The sequence below is a fragment of the Scyliorhinus torazame genome, chromosome 2 (genome assembly GCF_047496885.1).
Source record: "Scyliorhinus torazame isolate Kashiwa2021f chromosome 2, sScyTor2.1, whole genome shotgun sequence".
Lineage (NCBI taxonomy): Eukaryota > Metazoa > Chordata > Chondrichthyes > Carcharhiniformes > Scyliorhinidae > Scyliorhinus > Scyliorhinus torazame.
In genome coordinates this window covers 397,950,847-397,977,403 of record NC_092708.1, presented here as the reverse complement: position 1 = coordinate 397,977,403, position 26,557 = coordinate 397,950,847, and the positions used below count along the sequence as shown (strand labels likewise).

The 26,557-nt window shown below is 52.3% G+C and overlaps 1 protein-coding gene across 1 annotated transcript in view; it reads left to right on the top strand.

The window, feature by feature from the left end:
* LOC140407704 (nesprin-2-like) overlaps positions 1-26,557 on the top strand; it is a 273,730-nt gene that overhangs the window by 193,805 nt on the left and 53,368 nt on the right. Inside the window, exon 30 of the mRNA XM_072495012.1 lies at positions 12,075-12,275. Coding sequence (XP_072351113.1) covers positions 12,075-12,275 — 201 coding nt within the window. The remainder of the gene's footprint in view (positions 1-12,074; positions 12,276-26,557) is intronic.

Sequence of the window (26,557 nt, the reverse complement as noted above, 5' to 3'; positions counted from 1 at the left end):
CGAGATTAGAGGTAGGGAGGGAGTGAGGCTGGGGGAGATTACAGAGATAGGGAGGGGGTGAGGCTGAGGGAGATTACAGGGATAGGGAGGGAGTGAGGCTGGGGGAGTTTACAGAGATAGGGAGGGGGTGAGGGGAGATTACAGAGATAGGGAGGGGGTGATGCTGAGGGAGATTACAGAAATAGGGAGGGGGTGAGGCTGAGGGAGATTACAGAGATAGGGAGGGGGTGAGGCTGAGGGAGATTACAGGAACAGGGAGGGGGTGAGGCTGAGGGAGATTACTGAGATAGGGAGGGGTGAGGCTGAGGGAGATTACAGAGAGAGGGAGGGGGTGAGGCTGAGGGAGATTACAGGAATAGGGAGGGGGTGAGGGGGGATTACAGAGATAGGGAGGGGTGAGGCTGGAGGAGATTACAGAGATAGGGAGGGAGTGAGGCTGGGGGAGATTACAGAGATAGGGAGGGGGTGAGGGGAGATTACAGAGATAGGGAGGGGTGAGGCTGGGGGAGTTTACTGAGATAGGGAGGGGGTGAGGGGAGATTACAGAGATAGGGAGGGGTGAAGATGGGGGAGTTTACAGAGATAGGGAGGGAGGCTGGGGGAGATTACAGAGATAGGGAGGGGGTGAGGCTGGGGGAGATTACAGAGATAGGGAGGGGGTGAGGGGAGATTACAGAGATAGGGAGGGTGTGAGTCTGGGGGAGGTTACAGAGATAGGGAGGGAGGGAGGCTGAGGGAGATTACAGGGATAGGGAGGGGGTGAGGGGAGATTACAGAGATAGGGAGGGTGTGAGGGGAGATTACAGAGATAGGGAGGGGTGAGGCTGAGGGAGATTACAGAGATAGGGAGGGGGTGAGGGGAGATTACAGAGATAGGGAGGGAGTGAGGCTGGGGGTGATTACAGAGATAGGGAGGGCGTGCGGGGAGATTACAGAGATAGGGAGGGGGTGAGGCTGAGGGAGGTTACAGAGATAGGGAGGGGGTGAGGCTGGGGAGATTACAGAGATAGGGAGGGAATGAGGCTGAGGGAGATTACAGGGATAGGGAGGGGGTGAGGGGAGATTACAGAGATAGGGAGGGGTGAGGCTGGGGGAGTTGACAGAGACAGGGAGGGAGTGAGGCTGAGGGAGATTACAGGGATAGGGAGGGGTGAGGGGAGATTACAGAGATAGGGAGGGGTGAGGCTGGGGGAGTTGACAGAGATAGGGAGGGGGTGAGGCTGGGGAGATTGCAGAGATAGGGAGGGGGTGAGGCTGAGGGAGTTTACAGAGATAGGGAGGGGTGAGGCTGGGGGAGATTGCAGAGATAGGGAGGGGGTGAGGCTGAGGGAGATTACAGAGATAGGGAGGGGGTGAGGCTGAGAGAGATTACAGAGATAGGGAGGGAGTGAGGCTGGGGGTGATTACAGAGATAGGGAGGGGGTGAGGCTGAGGGAGATTACAGAGATAGGGAGGGGGTGAGGGGAGATTACAGAGATAGGGAGGGAGTGAGGGGAGATTACAGGGATAGGGAGGGAGTGAGGCTGAGGGAGATTACAGAGATAGGGAGGGGGTGAGGCTGAGGGAGATTACAGAGATAGGGAGGGAGTGAGGCTGAGGGAGATTACAGAGATAGGGAGGGGGTGAGGCTGAGGGAGATTACAGAGATAGGGATGGGGTGAGGGGAGATTACAGAGATAGGGAGGGGTGAGGCTGGGGGAGTTTACAGAGATAGGGAGGGGGTGAGGGGAGATTACAGAGATAGGGAGGGATGAGGCTGGGGGAGTTTACAGAGATAGGGAGGGAGTGTGGCTGGGGGAGATTACAGAGATAGCGAGGGGGTGAGGGGAGATTAGAGATAGGGAGGGGGTGAGGGGTGATTACAGAGATAGGGAGGGGTGAGGCTGGGGGAGTTTACAGAGATAGGGAGGGAGTGAGGCTGGGAGAGATTACAGAGATAGGGAGGGAGTGAGGCTGGGCGAGATTAGAGGTAGGGAGGGAGTGAGGCTGGGGGAGATTACAGAGATAGGGAGGGGGTGAGGCTGAGGGAGATTACAGGGATAGGGAGGGAGTGAGGCTGGGAGAGATTACAGAGATAGGGAGGGAGTGAGGCTGGGGGAGATTACAGAGATGGGGAGGGAGTGAGGCTGTGCGAGATTAGAGGTAGGGAGGGAGTGAGGCTGGGGGAGATTACAGAGATAGGGAGGGGGTGAGGCTGAGGGAGATTACAGGGATAGGGAGGGAGTGAGGCTGGGGGAGTTTACAGAGATAGGGAGGGGGTGAGGGGAGATTACAGAGATAGGGAGGGGTGAGGCTGGGGGAGTTTACAGAGATAGGGAGGGGGTGAGGGGAGATTACAGAGATAGGGAGGGCGTGAGGGGAGATTACAGAGATAGGGAGGGGTGAGGCTGGGGGAGTTTACAGAGATAGGGAGGGAGTGAGGCTGGGGGAGATTACAGAGATAGGGAGGGGGTGAGGGGAGATTACAGAGATAGGGAGGGAGTGAGGCTGGGGGAGATTACAGAGATATGGAGGGGGTGAGGCTGAGGGAGATTAAAGGGATAGGGAGGGGGTGTGGCTGGGGGAGATTACAGAGATAGGGAGGGGGTGTGGCTGAGGGAGATTACAGAAATAGGGAGGGGGTGAGGCTGAGGGAGATTACAGAAATAGGGAGGGGTTGAGGCTGAGGGAGATTACAGAGATAGGGAGGGGGTGAGGCTGAGGGATATTACAGGAACAGGGAGGGGGTGAGGCTGAGGGAGATTACAGAGATAGGGAGGGGGTGAGGCTGAGGGAGATTACAGAAATAGGGAGGGGGTGAGACTGAGGGAGATTACAGAGATAGGGAGGGGGTGAGGCTGAGGGAGATTACAGGAACAGGGAGGGGGTGAGGCTGAGGGAGATTACCGAGATAGGGAGGGGTGAGGCTGAGGGAGATTACAGAGAGAGGGAGGGGGTGAGGCTGAGGGAGATTACAGGAATAGGGAGGGGGTGAGGGGGGATTACAGAGATAGGGAGGGGTGAGGCTGGAGGAGATTACAGAGATAGGGAGGGAGTGAGGCTGGGGGAGATTACAGAGATAGGGAGGGGGTGAGGGGAGATTACAGAGATAGGGAGGGGTGAGGCTGGGGGAGTTTACTGAGATAGGGAGGGGGTGAGGGGAGATTACAGAGATAGGGAGGGGTGAAGATGGGGGAGTTTACAGAGATAGGGAGGGAGGCTGGGGGAGATTACAGAGATAGGGAGGGGGTGAGGCTGGGGGAGATTACAGAGATAGGGAGGGAGTGAGGGGAGATTACATTGATAGGGAGGGGGTGAGGCTGGGGGAGTTTACAGAGATAGGGAGGGGGTGAGGGGAGATTACAGAGATAGGGAGGGTGTGAGTCGGGGGGAGGTTACAGAGATAGGGAGGGAGGGAGGCTGAGGGAGATTACAGAGATAGGGAGGGGGTGAAGGGAGATTACAGAGATAGGGAGGGAGTGAGGGGAGATTACAGAGATAGGGAAGGGTGAGGCTGAGGGAGATTACAGAGATAGGGAGGGGGTGAGGGGAGATTACAGAGATAGGGAGGGAGTGAGGCTGGGGGTGATTACAGAGATAGGGAGGGCGTGAGGGGAGATTACAGAGATAGGGAGGGGGTGAGGCTGAGGGAGGTTACAGAGATAGGGAGGGGGTGAGGCTGGGAAGATTACAGAGATAGGGAGGGAGTGAGGCTGAGGGAGATTACAGGGATAGGGAGGGGGTGAGGGGAGATTACAGAGATAGGGAGGGGTGAGGCTGGGGGAGTTGACAGAGACGGAGGGAGTGAGGCTGAGGGAGATTACAGGGATAGGGAGGGGGTGACGGGAGATTACAGAGATAGGGAGGGGTGAGGCTGGGGGAGTTGACAGAGATAGGGAGGGGGTGAGGCTGGGGAGATTGCAGAGATAGGGAGGGGGTGAGGCTGGGGGAGTTTACAGAGATAGGGAGGGGTGAGGCTGGGGGAGATTGCAGAGATAGGGAGGGGGTGAGGCTGAGGGAGATTACAGAGATAGGGAGGGGGTGAGGCTGAGAGAGATTACAGAGATAGGGAGGGGGTGAGGCTGGGGGAGTTTACAGAGATAGGGAGGGGTGAGGCTGGGGGAGATTGCAGAGATAGGGAGGGGGTGAGGCTGAGGGAGATTACAGAGATAGGGAGGGGGTGAGGCTGAGGGAGATTACAGAGATAGGGAGGGAGTGAGGCTGGGGGTGATTACAGAGATAGGGAGGGGGTGAGGCTGAGGGAGATTACAGAGATAGGGAGGGGGTGAGGGGAGATTACAGAGATAGGGAGGGAGTGAGGGGAGATTACAGGGATAGGGAGGGAGTGAGGCTGAGGGAGATTACAGAGATAGGGAGGGGGTGAGGCTGAGGGAGATTACAGAGATAGGGAGGGAGTGAGGCTGAGGGAGATTACAGAGATAGGGAGGGGGTGAGGCTGAGGGAGATTACAGAGATAGGGAGGGGGTGAGGGGAGTTTACAGAGATAGGGAGGGAGTTAGGCTGAGGGAGATTACAGAGATAGGGAGGGGGTGAGGGGAGTTTACAGAGATGGGGAGGGGGTGAGGCTGAGGGAGGTTACAGAGATAGGGATGGGGTGAGGGGAGATTACAGAGAAAGGGAGCGGTGAGGCTGGTGGAGTTTACAGATATAGGGAGGTAGTGAGGTGGGGGAGATTACAGAGATAGGGAGGGGGTGAGGGGAGTTTACAGAGATGGGGAGAGGGTGAGGCTGATGGAGATTACAGGGATAGGGAGGGGGTGAGGGGAGATTACAGAGATAGGGAGGGGTGAGGCTGGGGGAGTTGACAGAGATAGGGTGGGGGTGAGGCTGAGAGAGATTACAGAGATAGGGAGGGAGTGAGGCTGGGGGTGATTACAGAGATAGGGAGGACGTGAGGGGAGATTACAGAGATAGGGAGGGAGTGAGGCTGGGGGTGATTACAGAGTTAGGGAGGGCGTGAGGGGAGATTACAGAGATAGGGAGGGGGTGATGCTGAGGGAGGTTACAGAGATAGGGAGGCGGTGAGGCTGAGGGAGATTACAGAGATAGGGAGGGGGTGAGGCTGAGGGAGATTACAGAGATAGGGAGGGGGTGAGGCTGGGGGAGGTTACAGAGATAGGGAGGGGGTGAGGCTGAGGGAGATTACAGAGATAGGGAGGGGGTGAGGCTGAGGGGGATTACAGAGATAGGGAGGGAGTGAGGCTGGGGGAGTTGACAGAGATAGGGAGGGAGTGAGGCTGGGGGAGTTTACAGAGATAGGGAGGGAGTGAGGTTGGGGGAGATTATAGAGACAGAGAGGGGGTGAGGCTGGGGGGGTTACAGGGATAGGGAGGGGGTGAGGCATGGGGAGGTTACAGGGATAGGCAGGGGGTGAGGCTGGGGGGGGTTACAGAGATAGGGAGGGAGTGAGGCCGAGGGAGATTACAGTGATAGGGAGGGAGTGAGGCCGAGGGAGATTACAGAGATAGGGAGGGGGTGAGGGGAGATTACAGAGATAGGGAGGGGTGAGGCTGGGGGAGTTTACAGAGATAGGGAGGGGGTGAGGGGAGATTACAGAGATAGGGAGGGGGTGAGGGGAGATTACAAAGATAGGGAGGGGGTGAGGCTGAGGGAGATTACAGAGATAGGGAGGGGGTGAGGCTGGGAGAAATTACAGAGATAGGGAGGGGGTGAGGCTGGGGGAGATTACAGAGATAGGGAGGGGGTGAGGGGAGATTACAGAGATAGGGAGGGGGTGAGGCTGGGAAAGATTACAGAAATAGGGAGGGAGTGAGGCTGGGGGAGATTACAGGGATAGGGAGGAGTGAGCCTGGGGGAGTTTACAGAGATAGGGAGGGTGTGAGGCTGGGGAAGGTTACAGAGATAGGGAGGGAGGGAGGCTGAGGGAGATTACAGAGATAGGGAGGGAGTGAGGGGAGATTACAGAGATAGGGAGGGGGTGAGGCTGAGGGAGGTTACAGAGATAGGGAGGGGTGAGGCTGGGGGAGTTTACAGAGATAGGGAGAGAGTGAGGCTGAGGGAGATTACAGGAATAGGGAGGGGGTGAGGGGAGATTACAGAGATAGGGAGGGGTGAGGCTGGGGGAGTTTACAGAGATAGGGAGGGAGTGAGGCTGAGGGAGATTACAGGAATAGGGAGGGAGTGAGGGGAGATTACAGAGATAGGGAGGGGTGAGGCTGGGGGAGTTTACAGAGATAGGGAGAGAGTGAGGCTGAGGGAGATTACAGGAATAGGGAGGGAGTGAGGGGAGATTACAGAGATAGGGAGGGGTGAGGCTGGGGGAGTTTACAGAGATAGGGAGGGAGTGAGGCTGAGGGAGATTACAGGAATAGGGAGGGAGTGAGGGGAGATTACAGAGATAGGGAGGCGGTGAGGCTGGGGGAGTTTACAGAGATAGGGAGGGGTGAGGCTGGGGGAGTTTACAGAGATAGGGAGGGAGTGAGGCTGGGGGGGATTACAGAGATAGGGAGTTGGTGAGGCTGAGGGAGATTACAGGGATAGGGAGGGAGTGAGGCTGGGGGAGATTACAGAGATAGGGAGGGGGTGAGGGGAGATTACAGAGCTAGGGAGGGGGTGAGGCTGAGGGAGATTACAGAGATAGGGAGGGGGTGAGGGGAGATTACAGAGATAGGGAGGGGGTGAGGCTGGGGGTGTTTACAGAGATAGGGAGGGAGTGAGGCTGGGGGAGATTACAGAGATAGGGAGGGAGTAAGGCTGAGGGAGATTACAGAGATAGGGAGGGGTGAGGCTGGGGGAGTTTACAGAGATAGGGAGGGGGTGAGGGGAGATTACAGAGATAGGGAGCGGTGAGGCTGGGGGAGTTTACAGAGATAGGGAGGGGGTGAGGGGAGATTACAGAGATAGGGAGGGGGTGAGGCTGAGGGAGATTACAGGGATAGGGAGGGAGTGAGGCTGGGGGAGATTACAGAGATAGGGAGGGGGTGAGGCTGAGGGAGATTACAGGGATAGGGAGGGAGTGAGGCTGGGGGAGATTACAGAGATATGGAGGGGGTGAGGCTGTGGGAGATTACAGAGATAGGGAGGGCGTGAGGCTGAGGGAGATTACAGAGATAGGGAGGGGATGAGGCTGAGGGAGATTACAGAGCTAGGGAGGGAGTGAGGCTGAGGGAGATTACAGAGATAGGGAGGGGTGAGGCTGAGGGAGATTACAGAGATAGGGAGGGGGTGAGGCTGAGGGAGATTACAGAGATAGGGAGGGAGTGAGGCTGAGGGAGATTACAGGGATAGGGAGGGGGTGAGGCTGAGGGAAATTACAGAGATAGGGAGGGGGTGAGGGGAGTTTACAGAGATAGGGAGGGAGTTAGGCTGAGCGAGATTATAGAGATAGGGAGGGGGTGAGGGGAGTTTACAGAGATGGGGAGGGGGTGAGGCTGAGGGAGGTTACAGAGATAGGGAGGTAGTGAGGTGGGGGAGATTATAGAGATAGGGAGGGAGTGAGGCTGGGGGAGATTACAGAGATAGGGAGGGGGTGAGGCTGAGGGAGGTTACAGAGATAGGGTGGGGGTGAGGCTGAGGGAGATTACAGAGATACGGAGGGAGTGAGGTTGGATGAGATTACAGAAATAGGGAGGGGGTGAGGCTGAGGGAGATTACAGAGATAGGGAGGGAGTGAGGCTGAGGGAGATTACAGAGATAGGGAGGGAGTGAGGCTGGGGGTGATTACAGAGATAGGGAGGGCGTGAGGGGAGATTACAGAGATAGGGAGGGGGTGAGGCTGAGGGAGGTTACAGAGATAGGGAGGGGGTGAGGCTGAGGGAGATTACAGAGATAGGGAGGGAGTGAGGCTGAGGGAGATTACAGAGATAGGGAGGGGGTGAGGCTGAGGGAGATTACAGAGATAGGGAGGGGGTGAGGCTGGGGGAGGTTACAGAGATAGGGAGGGAGTGAGGCTGGGGGAGTTGACAGAGATAGGGAGGGAGTGAGGCTGGGCAGATTACAGAGATAGGGAGGGGGTGAGGGGAGATTACAGAGTTAGGGAGGGAGTGAGGCTGGGGCAGATTACAGAGATAGGGAGGGGGTGAGGGGAGATTACAGAGATAGGGAGGGTTGAGGCTGGGGGAGTTTACTGAGATAGGGAGGGGGTGAGGCAGGGGGAGGTTACAGGGATAGGCAGGGAGTGAGGCTGGGGGGGGGTTACAGAGATAGGGAGGGGGTGAGGCTGAGGGAATTTACAGAGATAGGGAGGGGGTGGAGCTGAGGGAGTTTACAGAGATAGGGAGGGGGTGAGGCTGGAGACCTTTGGACTGTGGGAGGAAACCGGAGCACCCGGAGGAAACCCACGCAGACACGGGGAGAACGTGCAGACTCTGCACAGACAGTGACCCGAGGCCGGGATTGAACCCGGGACCCTGGTGAGTCCACAGGCCGAGAATGTGCAGATTAGGTGGATTGGCCGCGCTAAATTGCCCCTTAGAATCCAACGGTTAGGTGGGGTTGTCGGGGAGTGGGCCTGGGTAGGGTTCTCTTTCAGAGGGTCGGTGCAGAGTCAATGGGCCGAATGGCCTCGTTCTGTACTGTCGGAATCCTCGGATTGTTCGTTAGTTGCAGCGAAGCCTAGATTTGGCCGGCTCACACTGACATGCGTGAGCGTGCATGAGTGAGTGTGTGGAGTGAGTAAGTGTGTGTTGTGTGAGTGAGAGTTGTGTGTGTTTTGTGAGTGAGTGTGTAAGTGTGTGTTGTGTGAGTGAGAGTTGTGTGTGTTGTGAGTGAGTGTGAGAGTTGTGTGTGTGTGTGAGTGAGAGTTGTGTGTGTTGTGAGTGAGTGTGAGAGTTGTGTGTGTGTGAGTGAGAGTTGTGTGTGTTGTGAGTGAGTGTGTGTGTGAGTGAGAGTTGTGTGTGTGTAGTGAGTGTGTGTGTGAGTGAGAGTTGTGTGTGTGTAGTGAGTGTGTGTGAGTGTGAGTGAGAGTTGTGTGTGTGTAGTGAGTGAGTGTGTGAGTGAGAGTTGTGTGTGTGTTGTGAGTGAGTGTGAGAGTAAGTGTGAGTGAGAGTTGTGTGTGTTGTGAGTGAGTGTGAGAGTGTGTGTGTGTTGTGAGTGAGTGTGAGTGTGTGTGTGTGTTGAGTGAGTGTGTGTGTGTGTGTTGTGAGTGAGGGTGAGAGTGTGATTGAGAGTTGTGTGTGAGTGAGTTGTGTGTGTTGTGAGTGAGTGTGTGTGTGTTGTGAGTGAGTGTGTGTGTTGTGAGTGAGTGTGTGTGTGTTGTGAGTGTGTGTGTGTTGTGAGTGAGTGTGTGTTGTGAGTGTGTGTGTGTGTGTTGTGAGTGTGTGTGTGTGTGTTGTGAGTGAGTGTGAGAGTGTGTTGTGTGCAAGTGTGAGTGAGAGTTGTGTGTGTGTTGAGTGAGTGAGTGTGTTGTGAGTGTGAGTTGTGTGTGTGTTGAGTGAGTGTGTGTTGTGAGTGAATGTGAGAGTGTGTGTTGTGTGAGAGTGTGAGTGAGAGTTGTGTGTGTGTTGAGTGAGTGAGTGTGTTGTGAGTGTGAGTTGTGTGTGTGTTGAGTGAGTGTGTGTTGTGAGTGACTGAGTTGTGTGTTGTGAGTGTGTGTGTGTGTTGTGAATGAGTGGTTGTGAGTGAGAGTTGTGTGTGTGTAGTGAGTGAGTGTGTGAGTGTGAGTGAGAGTTGTGTGTGTGTAGTGAGTGAGTGTGAGTGTGAGTGAGAGTTGTGTGTGTGTTGTGAGTGAGTGTGAGAGTAAGTGTGAGTGAGAGTTGTGTGTTGTGAGTGAGTGTGTGTGTGTTGTGAGTGAGTGTGAGAGTGTGTGTGTTGTGAGTGAGTGTGAATGTGTGTGTGTGTGTTGAGTGAGTGTGTGTGTGTGTTGTGAGTGAGTGTGAGTGAGTGTGAGAGTTGTGTGTGTTGTGAGTGAGTGTGAGTGTGAGTGAGAGTTGTGTGTATGTTGTGAGTGTGAGAGTGTGAGTGAGAGTGTGTGTGTTGTGAGTGAGTGTGAGTTGTGTGTGTGTTGTGAGTTGTGTGTGTGTTGTCAGTGAGTGTGAGTGGTGTGTGTGTTGTGAGTGTGAGTGAGAGTGTGTGTGTGTTGTGAGTGAGAGTTGTGTGTGTGTTGTGAGAGAGTGTGAGTGAGAGTTGTGTGTGTAGTGAGTGAGAGTTGTGTGTGTGGTGTGTGTGAGTGAGAGTTGTGTGTGTGTTGTGAGTGAGTGTGAGTGAGAGTTGTGTGTGTGGTGTGTGTGAGTGAGAGTTGTGTGTGTGTTGTGAGTGAGTGTGAGTGAGAGTTGTGTGTGTGTTGTGAGTGAGTGTGAGAGTGTGTTGTGTGCAAGTGTGAGTGAGAGTTGTGTGTGTGTTGAGTGAGTGAGTGTGTTGTGAGTGTGAGTTGTGTGTGTGTTGAGTGAGTGTGTGTTGTGAGTGAATGTGAGAGTGTGTTGTGTGAGAGTGTGAGTGAGAGTTGTGTGTGTGTTGAGTGAGTGAGTGTGTTGTGAGTGTGAGTTGTGTGTGTGTTGAGTGAGTGTGTGTTGTGAGTGACTGAGTTGTGTGTTGTGAGTGTGTGTGTGTGTTGTGAATGAGTGGTTGTGAGTGAGAGTTGTGTGTGTGTAGTGAGTGAGTGTGTGAGTGTGAGTGAGAGTTGTGTGTGTGTAGTGAGTGAGTGTGAGTGTGAGTGAGAGTTGTGTGTGTTGTGAGTGAGTGTGTGTGTGTTGTGAGTGAGTGTGAGAGTGTGTGTGTTGTGAGTGAGTGTGAATGTGTGTGTGTGTGTTGAGTGAGTGTGTGTGTGTGTTGTGAGTGAGTGTGAGTGAGTGTGAGAGTTGTGTGTGTTGTGAGTGAGTGTGAGTGTGAGTGAGAGTTGTGTGTATGTTGTGAGTGTGAGTGTGAGTGAGAGTGTGTGTGTTGTGAGTGAGTGTGAGTTGTGTGTGTGTTGTGAGTTGTGTGTGTGTTGTCAGTGAGTGTGAGTTGTGTGTGTGTTGTGAGTGAGAGTTGTGTGTGTGTTGTGAGAGAGTGTGAGTGAGAGTTGTGTGTGTAGTGAGTGAGAGTTGTGTGTGTGGTGTGTGTGAGTGAGAGTTGTGTGTGTGTTGTGAGTGAGTGTGAGTGAGAGTTGTGTGTGTTGTGTGTGTGAGTGAGAGTTGTGTGTGTGTTGTGAGTGAGTGTGAGTGAGAGTTGTGTGTGTGTTGTGAGTGAGTGTGAGAGTTGTATGTGTGTTGTGAGTGCGTGTGAGTGGTGTGAGTGAGTGTGAGAGTGAGAGTGTGTGTGTGTTGTGAGTGAGTGTGAGTTGTGTGTGTTGTGAGTGAGTGTGAGAGTGTGTTGTGAGTGAGTGTGAGAGTGCGTTGTGAGTGAGTGTGAGAGTGTGTTGTGAGTGTGAGTGTGTGTTGTGAGTGTGTGTGTTGTGAGTGTGAGAGTTGTGTGTGAGAGTGTGAGTGAGAGTTGTGTGTGTTGTGAGTGAGTGTGAGAGTTGTGTGTGTGTTGTGAGTGAGTGTGAGAGTGAGTGAGAGTTGTGTGTGTGTTGTGAGTGAGTGTGAGAGTTGTGTGTGTGTTGTGAGTGTGTGTTGTGAGCGAGTGTGAGAGTGTGTGTTGTGTGTGAGTGTGTGTTGTGTGTGTGTTGTGAGTGAGTGAGTGTGAGGGACAGTGTGAGTGAGAGTTGTGTGTGTGTTGTGAGTGAGTGTGAGAGTGTGAGTGAGAGTTGTGTGTGTGTTGTGAGTGAGGGAGAGTGAGTGAGAGTTGTATGTGTGTTGTGAGTGAGTGTGAGAGTGTGTTGTGAGTGAGTGTGAGAGTGTGTTGTGAGTGAGTGTGAGAGTGTGTGTGTTGTGAGTGAGTGTGAGAGTGTGTGTGTTGTGAGTGAGTGTGAGAGTGTGTGTTGTGAGTGAGTGTGAGTGTGTGTTGTGAGTGAGTGTGAGTGTGTGTTGTGAGTGTTTGTGTTGTGAGTGAGTGTGAGAGTGTGTGTTGTGAGTGAGTGTGAGAGTGTGTGTGTGTTGTGAGTGAGTGTGAGTGTGTGTTGTGAGTGAGTGTGAGAGTGTGTGTGTGTTGTGAGTGAGTGTGAGTGAGAGTTGTGTGTGTGTTGTGAGTGAGTGTGAGAGTGTGTGTTGTGAGTGAGTGTGAGAGTGAGTGTAAATACCGGTGTCCTGTCTCTGCAGGGTATGCAGAAGGAGCTGGACAAGTATAAGGCCCTCGTTATCTCAGTCAACCTCAGCAGTCGCGACTTCCTTCAGACCGACAGTGAGGAGGCCCAGGAGCTTCAGCACAAACTACACCAGGTGAACAGCAGGTGGAACAAGACCACACAGAGATTGGAGCAATGGAGAACGTCCCTACGGACCACCCTGATCCAGTGCCAGGTAAGGCGAAACCTCATACCCTCTGAACCCTGACCTACCGCATAAAACCTGTTGTCAGGTAGCAGGGTCTGTTCAGGCTGCGAACTGTGGCCCAGTGTGCGGGATCTGGAGCAGACTGGCACAGATCATTGCAGAGGGATAGGGAGGGGCTTCAGTGGAGGTAGAGGAACAAGGAGGGGCTTCAGTGGAGGGAGAGGGATAGGGAGGGGACTTCAGTGGAGGGAGAGGGATAGGGAGGGGACTTCAGTGGAGGGAGAGGGTTATGGAGGGTACCTCAGTGCAGGGAGAGGGATAGGGAGGAGACTTCAGTGGAGGGAGAGGGATAGGGAGGAGACTTCAGTGGAGGGAGAGGGATAGGGAGGGTACTTCAGTGGAGGGAGAGGGATAGGAAGGGAACTTCAACAGAGGGAGAGGGATAGGGAGGGGACTTCAACGGAGGGAGAGGGATAGGGAGGGGACTTCAACGGAGGGAGAGGGATAGGGAGGGTACCTCAGTGGAGGGAGAGGGATAGGGAGGGGACCTCAGTGGAGGGAGAGGGATAGGGAGGGGACTTCAGTGGAGGGAGAGGGATAGGGAGGGGACTTCAGTGGAGGGAAAGGGATAGGGAGGGGCTTCAGTGGAGGGAGAGGGATAGGGAGGGGACTTCAGTGGAGGGAAAGGGATAGGGAGGGGCTTCAGTGGAGGGAGAGGGATAGGGAGGGGACTTCAGTGGAGGGAGAGGGATAGGGAGGGGCTTCAGTGGAGGGAGAGGGATAGGGAGGGGCTTCAGTGGAGGGAGAGGGATAGGGAGGGGACTTCAGTGGAGGGAGAGGGATAGGGAGGGGACATCAATGGAGGGAGAGGGATAGGGAGGGGACTTCAACGGAGGGAGAGGGTTAGGGAGGGGACTTCAACGGAGGGAGAGGGATAGGGAGGGGCTTCAGTGGAGGGAGAGGGATAGGGAGGGGACTTCAGTGGAGGGAGAGGGATAGGGAGGGGACTTCAACGGAGGGAGAGGGATAGGGAGGGGACTTCAGTGGAGGGGGGACAGGGGGGGGGGGATTGTGGGTGCGAGGATTTAGCTGAGATTCGGGTTGAAAGCTGCCTTGTTTAGCCTGGGACAGTTTGATTGGCGCTGATGTTTGATGGACAGTTTGATTGGCGCTGTTGTTTGATGGACAGTTTGATTGGCGCTGATGTTTGATGGGCACAGTTTGATTGGCGCTGACGTTTGATGGGCACAGTTTGATTGGTGCTGATGTTTGATGGGGACAGTTTGATTGGCGCTGATGTTTGATGGGCACAGTTTGATTGGTGCTGATGTTTGATGGGGACAGTTTGATTGGCGCTGATGTTTGATGGGCACAGTTTGATTGGTGTTGACGTTTGATGGGGACAGTTTGATTGGCGCTGATGTTTGATGGGGACAGTTTGATTGGTGCTGATGTTTGATGGGGACAGTTTGATTGGTGCTGATGTTTGATGGGGACAGTTTGATTGGTGCTGATGTTTGATGGGCACAGTTTGATTGGCGCTGATGTTTGATGGGCACAGTTTGATTGGCGCTGATGTTTGATGGGCACAGTTTGATTGGTGTTGACGTTTGATGGGGACAGTTTGATTGGTGCTGATGTTTGATGGGCACAGTTTGATTGGTGTTGACGTTTGATGGGGACAGTTTGATTGGCGCTGATGTTTGATGGGGACAGTTTGATTGGTGCTGATGTTTGATGGGGACAGTTTGGTTGGCGCTGATGTTTAAAGGGGACAGTTTGATTGGTGCTGATGTTTGATGGGGACAGTTTGATTCGTGCTGACGTTTGATGGGGACAGTTTGATTGGCGCTGATGTTTGATGGGGACAGTTTGATTGGCGCTGATGTTTGATGGGCACAGTTTGATTGGTGTTGACGTTTGATGGGGACAGTTTGATTGGCGCTGATGTTTGATGGGCACAGTTTGATTGGTGCTGATGTTTGATGGGGACAGTTTGATTGGCGCTGATGTTTGATGGGGACAGTTTGATTGGTGCTGATGTTTGATGGGGACAGTTTGATTGGTGCTGATGTTTGATGGGGACAGTTTGATTGGTGCTGATGTTTGATGGGGACAGTTTGGTTGGCGCTGATGTTTAAAGGGGACAGTTTGATTGGTGCTGATGTTTGATGGGGACAGTTTGATTCGTGCTGACGTTTGATGGGGACAGTTTGATTGGCGCTGATGTTTGATGGGGACAGTTTGATTGGCGCTGATGTTTAAAGGGGACAGTTTGATTGGTGCTGATGTTTGATGGGGACAGTTTGATTGGTGCTGACGTTTGATGGGGACAGTTTGATTGGCGCTGACGTTTGATGGGGACAGTTTGATTGGCGCTGATGTTTGATGGGGACAGTTTGATTGGTGCTGATGTTTGATGGGGACAGTTTGATTGGTGCTGATGTTTAATGGGGACAGTTTGATTGGTGCTGATGTTTGATGGGGACAGTTTGATTGGTGCTGATGTTTGATGGGGACAGTTTGATTGGCGCTGATGTTTGATGGGGACAGTTTGATTGGCGCTGATGTTTGATGGGGACAGTTTGGTTGGCGCTGATGTTTAAAGGGGACAGTTTGATTGGCACTGATGTTTGATGGGGACAGTTTGGTTGGCGCTGATGTTTAAAGGGGACAGTTTGATTGGCGCTGACGTTTGATGGGGACAGTTTGATTGGCACTGATGTTTAAAGGGGACAGTTTGATTGGCGCTGATGTTTGATGGGCACAGTTTGATTGGTGCTGACGTTTGATGGGCTCAGTTTGATTGGCGCTGATGTTTGATGGGGACAGTTTGATTGGCGCTGATGTTTAAAGGGGACAGTTTGATTGGTGCTGATGTTTGATGGGGACAGTTTGATTGGTGCTGATGTTTGATGGGGACAGTTTGATTGGTGCTGATGTTTGATGGGCACAGTTTGATTGGTGCTGATGTTTGATGGGGACAGTTTGATTGGCGCTGATGTTTGATGGGGACAGTTTGGTTGGCGCTGATGTTTAAAGGGGACAGTTTGATTGGCACTGATGTTTGATGGGGACAGTTTGGTTGGCGCTGATGTTTAAAGGGGACAGTTTGATTGGCGCTGACGTTTGATGGGGACAGTTTGATTGGCACTGATGTTTAAAGGGGACAGTTTGATTGGCGCTGATGTTTGATGGGCACAGTTTGATTGGTGCTGACGTTTGATGGGCTCAGTTTGATTGGCGCTGATGTTTGATGGGGACAGTTTGATTGGCGCTGATGTTTAAAGGGGACAGTTTGATTGGCGCTGACGTTTGATGGGGACAGTTTGATTGGCACTGATGTTTAAAGGGGACAGTTTGATTGGCGCTGATGTTTGATGGGCACAGTTTGATTGGTGCTGACGTTTGATGGGCTCAGTTTGATTGGTGCTGATGTTTGATGGGGACAGTTTGATTGGCGCTGATGTTTAAAGGGGACAGTTTGATTGGTACTGATGTTTGATGGGGACAGTTTGATTGGCGCTGATGTTTGATGGGCACAGTTTGATTGGCGCTGATGTTTAAAGGGGACAGTTTGATTGGCGCTGACGTTTGATGGGGACAGTTTGATTGGCGCTGATGTTTGATGGGCACAGTTTGATTGGCGCTGATGTTTGATGGGGACAGTTTGATTGGCGCTGATGTTTAAAGGGGACAGTTTGATTGGTGCTGATGTTTGATGGGCACAGTTTGATTGGCGCTGATGTTTGATGGGGACAGTTTGATTGGCGCTGATGTTTAAAGGGGACAGTTTGATTGGCGCTGATGTTTAAAGGGGACAGTTTGATTGGCACGGATGTTTAAAGGGGACAGTTTGATTGGCACGGATGTTTAAAGGGGACAGTTTGATTGGCGCTGATGTTTAAAGGGGACAATTTGATTGGCGCTGACGTTTGATGGGGACAGTTTGATTGGCGCTGATGTTTAAAGGGGACAGTTTGATTGGCACGGATGTTTAAAGGGGACAGTTTGATTGGTGCTGATGTTTAAAGGGGACAGTTTGATTGGCGCTGAAGTTTAAAGGGGACAATTTGATTGGCGCTGACGTTTGATGGGGACAGTTTGATTGGCGCTGATGTTTAAAGGGGACAATTTGATTGGCGCTGACGTTTGATGGGGACAGTTTGATTGGCGCTGATGTTTAAAGGGGACAATTTGATTGGCGCTGACGTTTGATGGGGACAGTTCTTTTAGAAAAATATATTTTATTAAAGTTTTTCGATCAACTAAGAATTTTCCATTTTTACAACTTTGTAACAGTATATACATTGATCGTTTTTAAAATAATATATTAACTAACGGCAAGTGCCAACACAAATAAAAAACAAAAAGAAATAGTAACATTGAGAAGATAACTATGAACAACAAATATATAACAACACACAAAAAGCCCCAAAGACCCGAGCCCCCTCCCCCCTGGGCTGCTGCTGCTGCCTTTCCCATTTCCCTCATCGTTCTGCGAGGTAGTCAACGAACGGTTGCCACCGCCTGGTGAACCCTTGAGCCAAACCTCTTAGAGCAAACTTTATCCGCTCCAATTTTATAAACCCTGCCATGTCATTTATCCAGGCCTCCACGCCCGGGGGTTTAGCTTCCTTCCACATAAGTAGAATCCTTCGCCGGGCTACTAGGGACGCAAAGGCCAAAACATCGGCCTCTCTCGCCTCCTGCACTCCCGGCTCATCTGCAACCCCAAATATAGCCAACCCCCAGCTTGGTTCGACCCGGACCCCCACCACCTTTGAAATCACTTTGCCACACCCACCCAGAACCCCTGCAGTGCCGGGCATGACCAAAACATGTGGGTGTGGTTCGCCGGGCTTCCCGCGCACCTCCCTCACCTATCCTCCACCCCAAAAAATCTACTCAGCCTTGCTCCCGTCATATGTGCCCTGTGTAGAACCTTGAATTGTATCAGGCTGAGCCTGGCACACGAGGACGAAGAGTTTACCCTACTTAGGGCATCTGCCCACAGCCCCTCCTCAATCTCTTCCCCCAGCTCCTCCTCCCATTTTCCTTTCAGTTCCTCTATCATCGTCTCCCCCTCGTCTCTCATTTCCCTGTATATATCGGACACCCTACCATCACCGACCCATGCCCCCGAAATCACTCTGTCCTGGATCCCTTGCGCCGGGAGCTGCGGAAATTCCCTCACCTGTTGCCTCACAAATGCCCTCACTTGCATATAGCGAAATGCATTCCCAGGTGGCAACCCATATTTTTCTGTCAGTGCTCCCAGACTCGCGAACGTCCCGTCCAAGAACAAGTCCTTCAATTTCGCAATTCCTGCTCGCTGCCAAGATTGAAATCCCCCGCCTATCCTTCCCGGGACGAACCTGTGGTTGTTCCTTATCGGGGACCACACTGAGGCACCCGTCACTCCCCTATGTCGTCTCCACTGCCCCCAAATCTTTAGAGTCGCCACCACCACTGGGTTTGTGGTGTACCTTTTCAGGGATAACGGCAGCGGCGCCGTTGCCAGTGCTTTTAAGCTAGTTCCCCTACAGGACGCCATCTCCAGCCTTTTCCACGCCGCTCCTTCTTCTTCCCTCATCCACTTACATATCATAGAAACGTTAGCGTCCCAATAATAATCACTCAGACTCGGCAGTGCCAATCCCCCTCTATCTCTACTGCGCTGCAGGAACCCCCTCTTTACCCTTGGGGTCTTTCCGGCCCACACAAAGCTCATGATGCTCCTGTCCACCTTCTTAAAAAAGGTCTTTGTAATCAGTACAGGGAGGCACTGGAACACAAAAAGAAATCTCGGGAGGATCACCATTTTAACCGCCTGCACCCTGCCCGCCAATGACAGGGGCGCCATGTCCCACCTCTTAAAGTCCTCCTCCATCTGCACTACCAGTCGTGTCAAGTTAAGCTTATGCAAGGTTCCCCAGTCCCTGGCCACCTGGATCCCTAAATACCGGAAATCTCTTGTTACCCTCCTCAGCGGCAGCTCGTCTATTCCCCTGCCCTGTTCCTCGGGGTGCATCACAAACAGTTCACTCTTCCCCATATTCAATTTGTATCCCGAAAACTCTCCAAACTCCCTGAGTGTCTGCATTATCTCAGGCATCCCCTCCACTGGGTCCGCGACATATAACAGCAGATCATCCGCGTATAATGACACCCGATGTTCTTCTCCTCCTCTAAGTACCCCTCTCCACTTCCTGGAGCCCCTCAGCGCTATGGCCAATGGCTCAATTGCCAACGCAAACAGTAACGGGGACAGGGGGCACCCCTGTCTTGTGCCCCTATATAGTCGGATGTAGTCGGATCGTTGCCTGTTCGTAATCACACTTGCCACCGGGGCCCTGTACAGGAGCAGAACCCATCTAATGAACCCCTCTCCAAATCCAAATCTCTTCAGTACCTCCCACAGGTAGTCCCACTCCACTCTATCAAATGCCTTCTCTGCATCCATCGCCACCACTATCTCCGCCTCCCCCTCCGGTGGGGGCATCATCATCACCCCCAACAGCCTCCGTATATTAGCATTAAATTGCCTCCCTTTAACAAATCCTGTTTGGTCACCATGCACCACCCCAGGGACACAGTCCTCTATCCTTGTCGCCATCACTTTGGCCAATAACCTGGCGTCTACGTTCAGGAGGGAGATGGGCCTGTATGACCCGCACTGCAGCGGGTCTTTGTCTCTTTTCAGGATCAGCGATATCGTCGCCTCCGACATCGTCGGGGGTAGTGTCCCCCTTTCCCTAGCCTCATTGAAGGTTCTCGTCAGGAGTGGGGCCAGCAGGTCCACGTATTTCCTATAAAATTCCACCGGGAACCCATCTGGTCCCGGGGCCTTCCCTGCCTGCATGCTCCCGATTCCTTTTACCACCTCCTCTACCTCAATCTGCGCTCCCAGTCCTGTCTTCTCCTGTTCCTCAACCTTCGGGAACTCCAACTGGTCTAGGAAATGCATCATTCCCTCTTTCCCTTCCGGGGGTTGGGCCTTCTACAGCCTCTCGTAGAATACCTTAAATACCCCGTTCACCCTCTCCGCTCCCCGTTCCATCCTTCCCTCCTCGTCTCTAACTCCTCCGATCTCTCTCGCCGCCCCCCTCTTCCTAAGTTGTTGGGCCAGCAGCCGGCTCGCCTTCTCTCCGTATTCATACTGCACTCCCTGTGCCTTCCTCCACTGCGTCTCCGCCTTACCTGTGGTCAACAAGTCAAAGTCCGTGTGTGGTCTCCGTCTTTCCCTGTATAGCCCTTCATCTGGAGCCTCCGCATATTGCCTATCCACCCTCAAGATCTCCCCAATCAGTCTCTCCCTTTCTTTACCCTCTTGTTTCCCCTTATGGGCCCTTATGGAGATCAGCTCCCCTCTCACCACCGCCTTCAGCGTCTCCCAGACTACTCCCACCTGGACCTCTCCGTCATCATTGACCTCTAGGTATCTTTTAATACATCCCCTCACCCTTCCACATACCCCCTCGTCCGCCAACAGTCCCATGTCCAATCTGCAAAGTGTGCGCTGCTCCTTTTCCTCACCTAGTTCCAGATCTACCCAATGTGGGGCGTGATCTGAAATGGCTATAGCCGAGTACTCTGCTCCTGCCACCTTCGGGATCAGCGCCCTTCCCAGGACAAAGAAATTATCCGGGAGTACACTCTATGGACGTGGGAGAAGAAGGAAAACTCTTTACTCCTCGGTCTAGTAAATCTCCAGGGATCCAGTCCTCCCATCTGCTCCATAAAGCCCTTAAGCACCTTGGCCGCTGCCGGCCTCCTCCCGGTCCTAGATCTGGACCGGTCCAGCCCTGGGTCCAGCACCGTGTTGAAGTCCCCCCCCCCCCATTACCAACTTTCCCATCTCCAGGTCCGGGATGCGCCCCAACATACGCCTCATAAAATTTGCATCATCCCAGTTTGGGGCATATACGTTCACCAGCACCACCGCCTCACCTTGCAATCTGCCACTCACCCTCACGTATCTACCCCCACTGTCCGCCACTGTGGTCTTCGCCTCAAACAATACCCGTTTCCCCACCAGTATTGCCACCCCTCTATTTTTCGCATCCAAGCCCGAGTGGAATACCTGTCCCACCCATCCTTTTCTTAATTTGACCTGATCCGCCAGTTTCAGGTGCGTCTCCTGAAGCATGACCACGTCTGCCTTTAGCTTCTTTAGGTGTGCAAGTACCCTTGCCCTCTTAATCGGCCCATTCAACCCTCTCACGTTCCACGTGATCAACCGGGTTGGGGGGCTCTTTACCCCCACCCCCACCCCTCGTCGACTAGCCATCCTCTTTTTTAAACTAGCTCCTCACCCGGTTCCCACGCAACCGCTTGTCCCCCAGACGGCACCCTCCCCCCATATTGCTTCCCGGAGTCAGCAAACTCTGGCTGACCTCGGCTTCCCCCGTTTATATTTAGCCTCCTTGCGTGTGAGGCCCCCTCGTTCCTATGCCCCCTTTTCCCGCCACAGTTTCCATAGCGCGGGAACAGAGCTCGCGCTTCTCTCTCGGCCCCGCCCCTAATGGCGCAGCTCCCTCTCTCCTTCCCCATCCCCTTCCCCCCCGGCGCCCACATTTCTTCGTGTCCCCCCCCCTTCGAGGGGAAAAAATTCCCCCATCTGATTTACAATTTCTTGCCACCACCTCGCTACTTCATTCCAAACATCCTTTCCCAAATCAAGTCCAACTTCTCTTGAATGAATGTCCACGCCTCCTCTGCCGTCTCGAAGTAGTGGTGTTTGCCCTGGTGTGTAACCCACAGTCTTGCCGGCTGCAACATTCCGAATTTCACTTTCTTCCTCTGGAGCACCGCCTTGGCCAGATTGAAACTCGCCCTCCTTCTCTCCACCTCCGCGCTCCAATCTTGGTACACGCGGATCACCGTGTTCTCCCATCTGCTGCTCCGTGTCGTCTTAGCCCATCTCAGGACCATCTCCCTGTCCTTGTAGCAGTGGAATCTCACCACTATTGCTCGCGGTATTTCCCCTGCCTTTGGTCTTCTCACGAGGACCCCGTACGCTCCCTCCACTTCCAGGGGGCCCGTTGGGGCCTCAGCTCCCATTAAGGTATGGAGCATCACGCTCACGTACGCCCCAACGTCCGCTCCCTCTGCCCCTTCGGGAAGACCCAAAATCCTTAAGTTCTTCCTCCTCGAGCTATTTTCCAGGGCTTCCAGTCTCTCCATAGACCTCTTATGCAGTGCCTCGTGCGTCTCCGTCTTCACCACCAAGCCCTGTATCTCGTCCTCATTTTCGGCAGCCTTTGCCTTCACTCCACGGAGCTCCATCTCTTGGGTCTTTTGTGTCTCCTTCAGCCCCTCAATCGCCTGCAGCACCGGCGCCAGCACCTCCTTCTTGAGCTCCTCCACACATCGCCGGAGGAACTCCTGCTGATCCAGGCCCCATACCATCTGGGCTCCATCGGCCGCCATCTTGCTTCTCGCTTCCCTTCTCTGCCACTGCTCCAGAGGATCTTCCACAATCTGGCCACTACTATCACTTATTTCCATCCACACCCGGTGGGACTCCTTCCTATCTCGCCTCACACTGGGTTTAGCCTTTGAAAATTTCCGTTGGGGCTCCCGATAAGAGCCCAAAAGTCCGTTGAAACGGGAGGTGCCGAAACGTGCGACTTAGCTGGTCATCGCCGCACCCGGAAGTCTGATGGGCACAGTTTGATTGGTGCTGATGTTTAATGGGGACAGTTTGATTGGCGCTGATGTTTAATGGGGACAGTTTGATTGGTGCTGATGTTTGATGGGGACAGTTTGATTGGTGCTGATGTTTGATGGGCACAGTTTGATTGGTGCTGATGTTTGATGGGCACAGTTTGATTGGTGCTGATGTTTAATGGGGACAGTTTGATTGGTGCTGATGTTTGATGGGGACAGTTTGATTGGCGCTGATGTTTGATGGGGACAGTTTGATTGGCGCTGATGTTTGATGGGGACAGTTTGATTGGCGCTGATGTTTGATGGGGACAGTTTGATTGGCACTGATGTTTAATGGGGATAGTTTGATTGGCGCTGATATTTGATGGGCACAGTTTGATTGGTGCTGATGTTTAATGGGGACAGTTTGATTGGCGCTGATGTTTGATGGGCACAGTTTGATTGGTGCTGATGTTTAATGGGGTCAGTTTGATTGGCGCTGATGTTTGATGGGGACAATTTGATTGGCGCTGATGTTTGATGGGCACAGTTTGATTGGTGCTGATGTTTAATGGGGACAGTTTGATTGGCGCTGATGTTTAATGGGGACAGTTTGATTGGCGCTGATGTTTCATGGGGACAGTTTGATTGGTGCTGACGTTTGATGGGCTCAGTTTGATTGGTGCTGATGTTTGATGGGCACAGTTTGATTGGTGCTGATGTTTGATGGGGACAGTTTGATTGGTGCTGATGTTTGATGGGGACAGTTTGATTGGTGCTGATGTTTGATGGGCACAGTTTGATTGGTGCTGATGTTTGATGGGGACAGTTTGATTGGTGCTGATGTTTAATGGGCACAGTTTGATTGGTGCTGATGTTTGATGGGGACAGTTTGATTGGTGCTGATGTTTGATGGGGACAGTTTGATTGGCGCTGATGTTTGATGGGGACAGTTTGATTGGCGCTGATGTTTGATGGGGACAGTTTGATTGGTGCTGACGTTTGATGGGGACAGTTTGATTGGCGCTGATGTTTGATGGGGACAGTTTGATTGGCGCTGATGTTTGATGGACAGTTTGATTGGTGCTGATGTTTAATGGGGACAGTTTGATTGGCGCTGATGTTTGATGGGGACAGTTTGATTTGCGCTGATGTTTGATGGGCACAGTTTGATTGGCGCTGACGTTTGATGGGCACAGTTTGATTGGCGCTGATGTTGAATGGGGACAGTTTGATTGGTGCTGATGTTTAATGGGGACAGTTTGATTGGTGCTGATGTTTAATGGGGACAGTTTGATTGGTGCTGATGTTTAATGGGGACAGTTTGATTGGTGCTGATGTTTAATGGGGACAGTTTGATTGGTGCTGTCGTTTAATGGGGACAGTTTGATCGGTGCTGACGTTTGATGGGCACAGTTTGATTGGTGCTGATGTTTAATGGGGACAGTTTGATTGGTGCTGACGTTTGATGGGCACAGTTTGGTTGGTGCTGACGTATGATGGGCACAGTCTGATTGGTGCTGATGTTTAATGGGGACAGTTTGATTGGTGCTGATGTTTAATGGGGACAGTTTGATTGGTGCTGATGTTTAATGGGGACAGTTTGATTGGTGCTGTTGTTTAATGGGGACAGTTTGATTGGTGCTGACGTTTGATGGGCACAGTTTGATTGGTGCTGATGTTTAATGGGGACAGTTTGATTGGTGCTGACGTTTGATGGGCACAGTTTGGTTGGTGCTGACGTATGATGGGCACAGTCTGATTGGCGCTGATGTTTAATGGGGACAGTTTGGCGCTGATGTTTGATGGGGACAGTTTGATTGGTGCTGACGTTTGATGGGCTCAGTTTGATTTGCGCTGATGTTTAATGGGGACAGTTTGATTGGTGCTGACGTTTGATGGGCTCAGTTTGATTGGCGCTGACGTTTGATGGGCACAGTTTGATTGGCGCTGATGTCTAATGGGGACAGTTTGATTGGCGCTGATGTTTGATGGGGACAGTTTGATTGGTGCTGACGTTTGATGGGCTCAGTTTGATTTGCGCTGATGTTTGATGGGCACAGTTTGATTGGTGCTGATGTTTGATGGGCACAGTTTGATTGGTGCTGGTGTTTGATGGGGACAGTTTGATTGGTGCTGACGTTTGATGGGGACAGTTTGATTGGTGCTGATGTTTGATGGGGACAGTTTGATTGGTGCTGACGTTTGATGGGGACAGTTTGATTGGTGCTGATGTTTGATGGGCTCTGTTTGATTGGTGCTGATGTTTGATGGGCTCAGTTTGATTGGTGCTGGTGTTTGATGGGGACAGTTTGATTGGCGCTGATGTTTGATGGGCTCAGTTTGATTGGTGCTGGTGTTTGATGGGGACAGTTTGATTGGCGCTGATGTTTGATGGGCACAGTTTGATTGGTGCTGATGTTTGATGGGGACAGTTTGATTGGTGCTGACGTTTGATGGGAACAGTTTGATTGGTGCTGATGTTTAATGGGGACAGTTTGATTGGTGCTGACGTTTGATGGGGACAGTTTGATTGGTGCTGATGTTTGATGGGGACAGTTTGATTGGTGCTGACGTTTGATGGGGACAGTTTGATTGGTGCTGATGTTTGATGGGCTCAGTTTGATTTGCGCTGATGTTTAATGGGGACAGTTTGATTGGCGCTGACGTTCGATGGGGACAGTTTGATTGGTGCTGATGTTTGATGGGGACAGTTTGATTGGCGCTGATGTTTGATGGGGACAGTTTGATTGGCGCTGACGTTTGATGGGGACAGTTTGATTGGCGCTAATGTTTGATGGGCACAGTTTGATTGGCGCTGACGTTCGATGGGGACAGTTTGATTGGCGCTGATGTTTGATGGGGACAGTTTGATTGGTGCTGATGTTTGATGGGCACAGTTTGATTGGCGCTGATGTTTGATGGGCACAGTTTGATTGGCGCTGATGTTTGATGGGGACAGTTTGATTGGTGCTGATGTTTGATGGGGACAGTTTGATTGGCGCTAATGTTTGATGGGCACAGTTTGATTGGCGCTGACGTTCGATGGGGACAGTTTGATTGGTGCTGATGTTTGATGGGGACAGTTTGATTGGCGCTGATGTTTGATGGGGACAGTTTGATTGGCGCTGACGTTTGATGGGGACAGTTTGATTGGCGCTAATGTTTGATGGGCACAGTTTGATTGGCGCTGACGTTCGATGGGGACAGTTTGATTGGCGCTGATGTTTGATGGGGACAGTTTGATTGGTGCTGATGTTTGATGGGCACAGTTTGATTGGCGCTGATGTTTGATGGGCACAGTTTGATTGGCGCTGATGTTTGATGGGGACAGTTTGATTGGTGCTGATGTTTGATGGGGACAGTTTGATTGGCGCTGATGTTTGATGGGGACAGTTTGATTGGCGCTGATGTTTGATGGGGACAGTTTGATTGGCGCTGACGTTCGATGGGGACAGTTTGATTGGCGCTGATGTTTGATGGGGACAGTTTGATTGGTGCTGATGTTTGATGGGCACAGTTTGATTGGCGCTGATGTTTGATGGGCACAGTTTGATTGGCGCTGATGTTTGATGGGGACAGTTTGATTGGTGCTGATGTTTGATGGGGACAGTTTGATTGGCGCTGATGTTTGATGGGGACAGTTTGATTGGCGCTGATGTTTGATGGGGACAGTTTGATTGGCGCTGATGTTTGATGGGGACAGTTTGTTTGGTGCTGATGTTTGATGGGGACAGTTTGATTGGCGCTGACGTTTGATGGACAGTTTGATTGGCGCTGATGTTTGATGGGGACAGTTTGATTGGCGCTGATGTTTGATGGGCACAGTTTGATTGGCGCTGATGTTTGATGGGGACAGTTTGATTGGTGCTGATGTTTGATGGGGACAGTTTGATTGGTGCTGATATTTGATGGGGACAGTTTGATTGGTGCTGATGTTTGATGGGGACAGTTTATTTGGCGCTGATGTTTGATGGTCTCAGTTTGATTGGCGCTGACGTTCGATGGGGACAGTTTGATTTGTGCTGATGTTTGATGGGCACAGTTTGATTGGCGCTGATGTTTGATGGGGACAGTTTGATTGGTGCTGATGTTTGATGGTCTCAGTTTGATTGGCGCTGACGTTTGATGGGGACAGTTTGATTGGCGCTGACGTTTGATGGGCACAGTTTGATTGGCGCTGATGTTTGATGGGCACAGTTTGATTGGCGCTGATGTTTGATGGGGACAGTTTGATTGGCGCTGATGTTTGATGGGGACAGTTTGATTGGTGCTGATGTTTGATGGGGACAGTTTATTTGGCGCTGATGTTTGATGGTCTCAGTTTGATTGGTGCTGACGTTTGATGGGCACAGTTTGATTGGCGCTGATGTTTGATGGGCACAGTTTGATTGGCGCTGATGTTTGATGGGGACAGTTTGATTGGTGCTGATGTTTGATGGGGACAGTTTGATTGGCGCTGACGTTCGATGGGGACAGTTTGATTTGTGCTGATGTTTGATGGGCACAGTTTGATTGGCGCTGATGTTTGATGGGGACAGTTTGATTGGCGCTGATGTTTGATGGTCTCAGTTTGATTGGCGCTGACGTTTGATGGGGACAGTTTGATTGGTGCTGATGTTTAATGGGGACAGTTTGATTGGCGCTGACGTTTG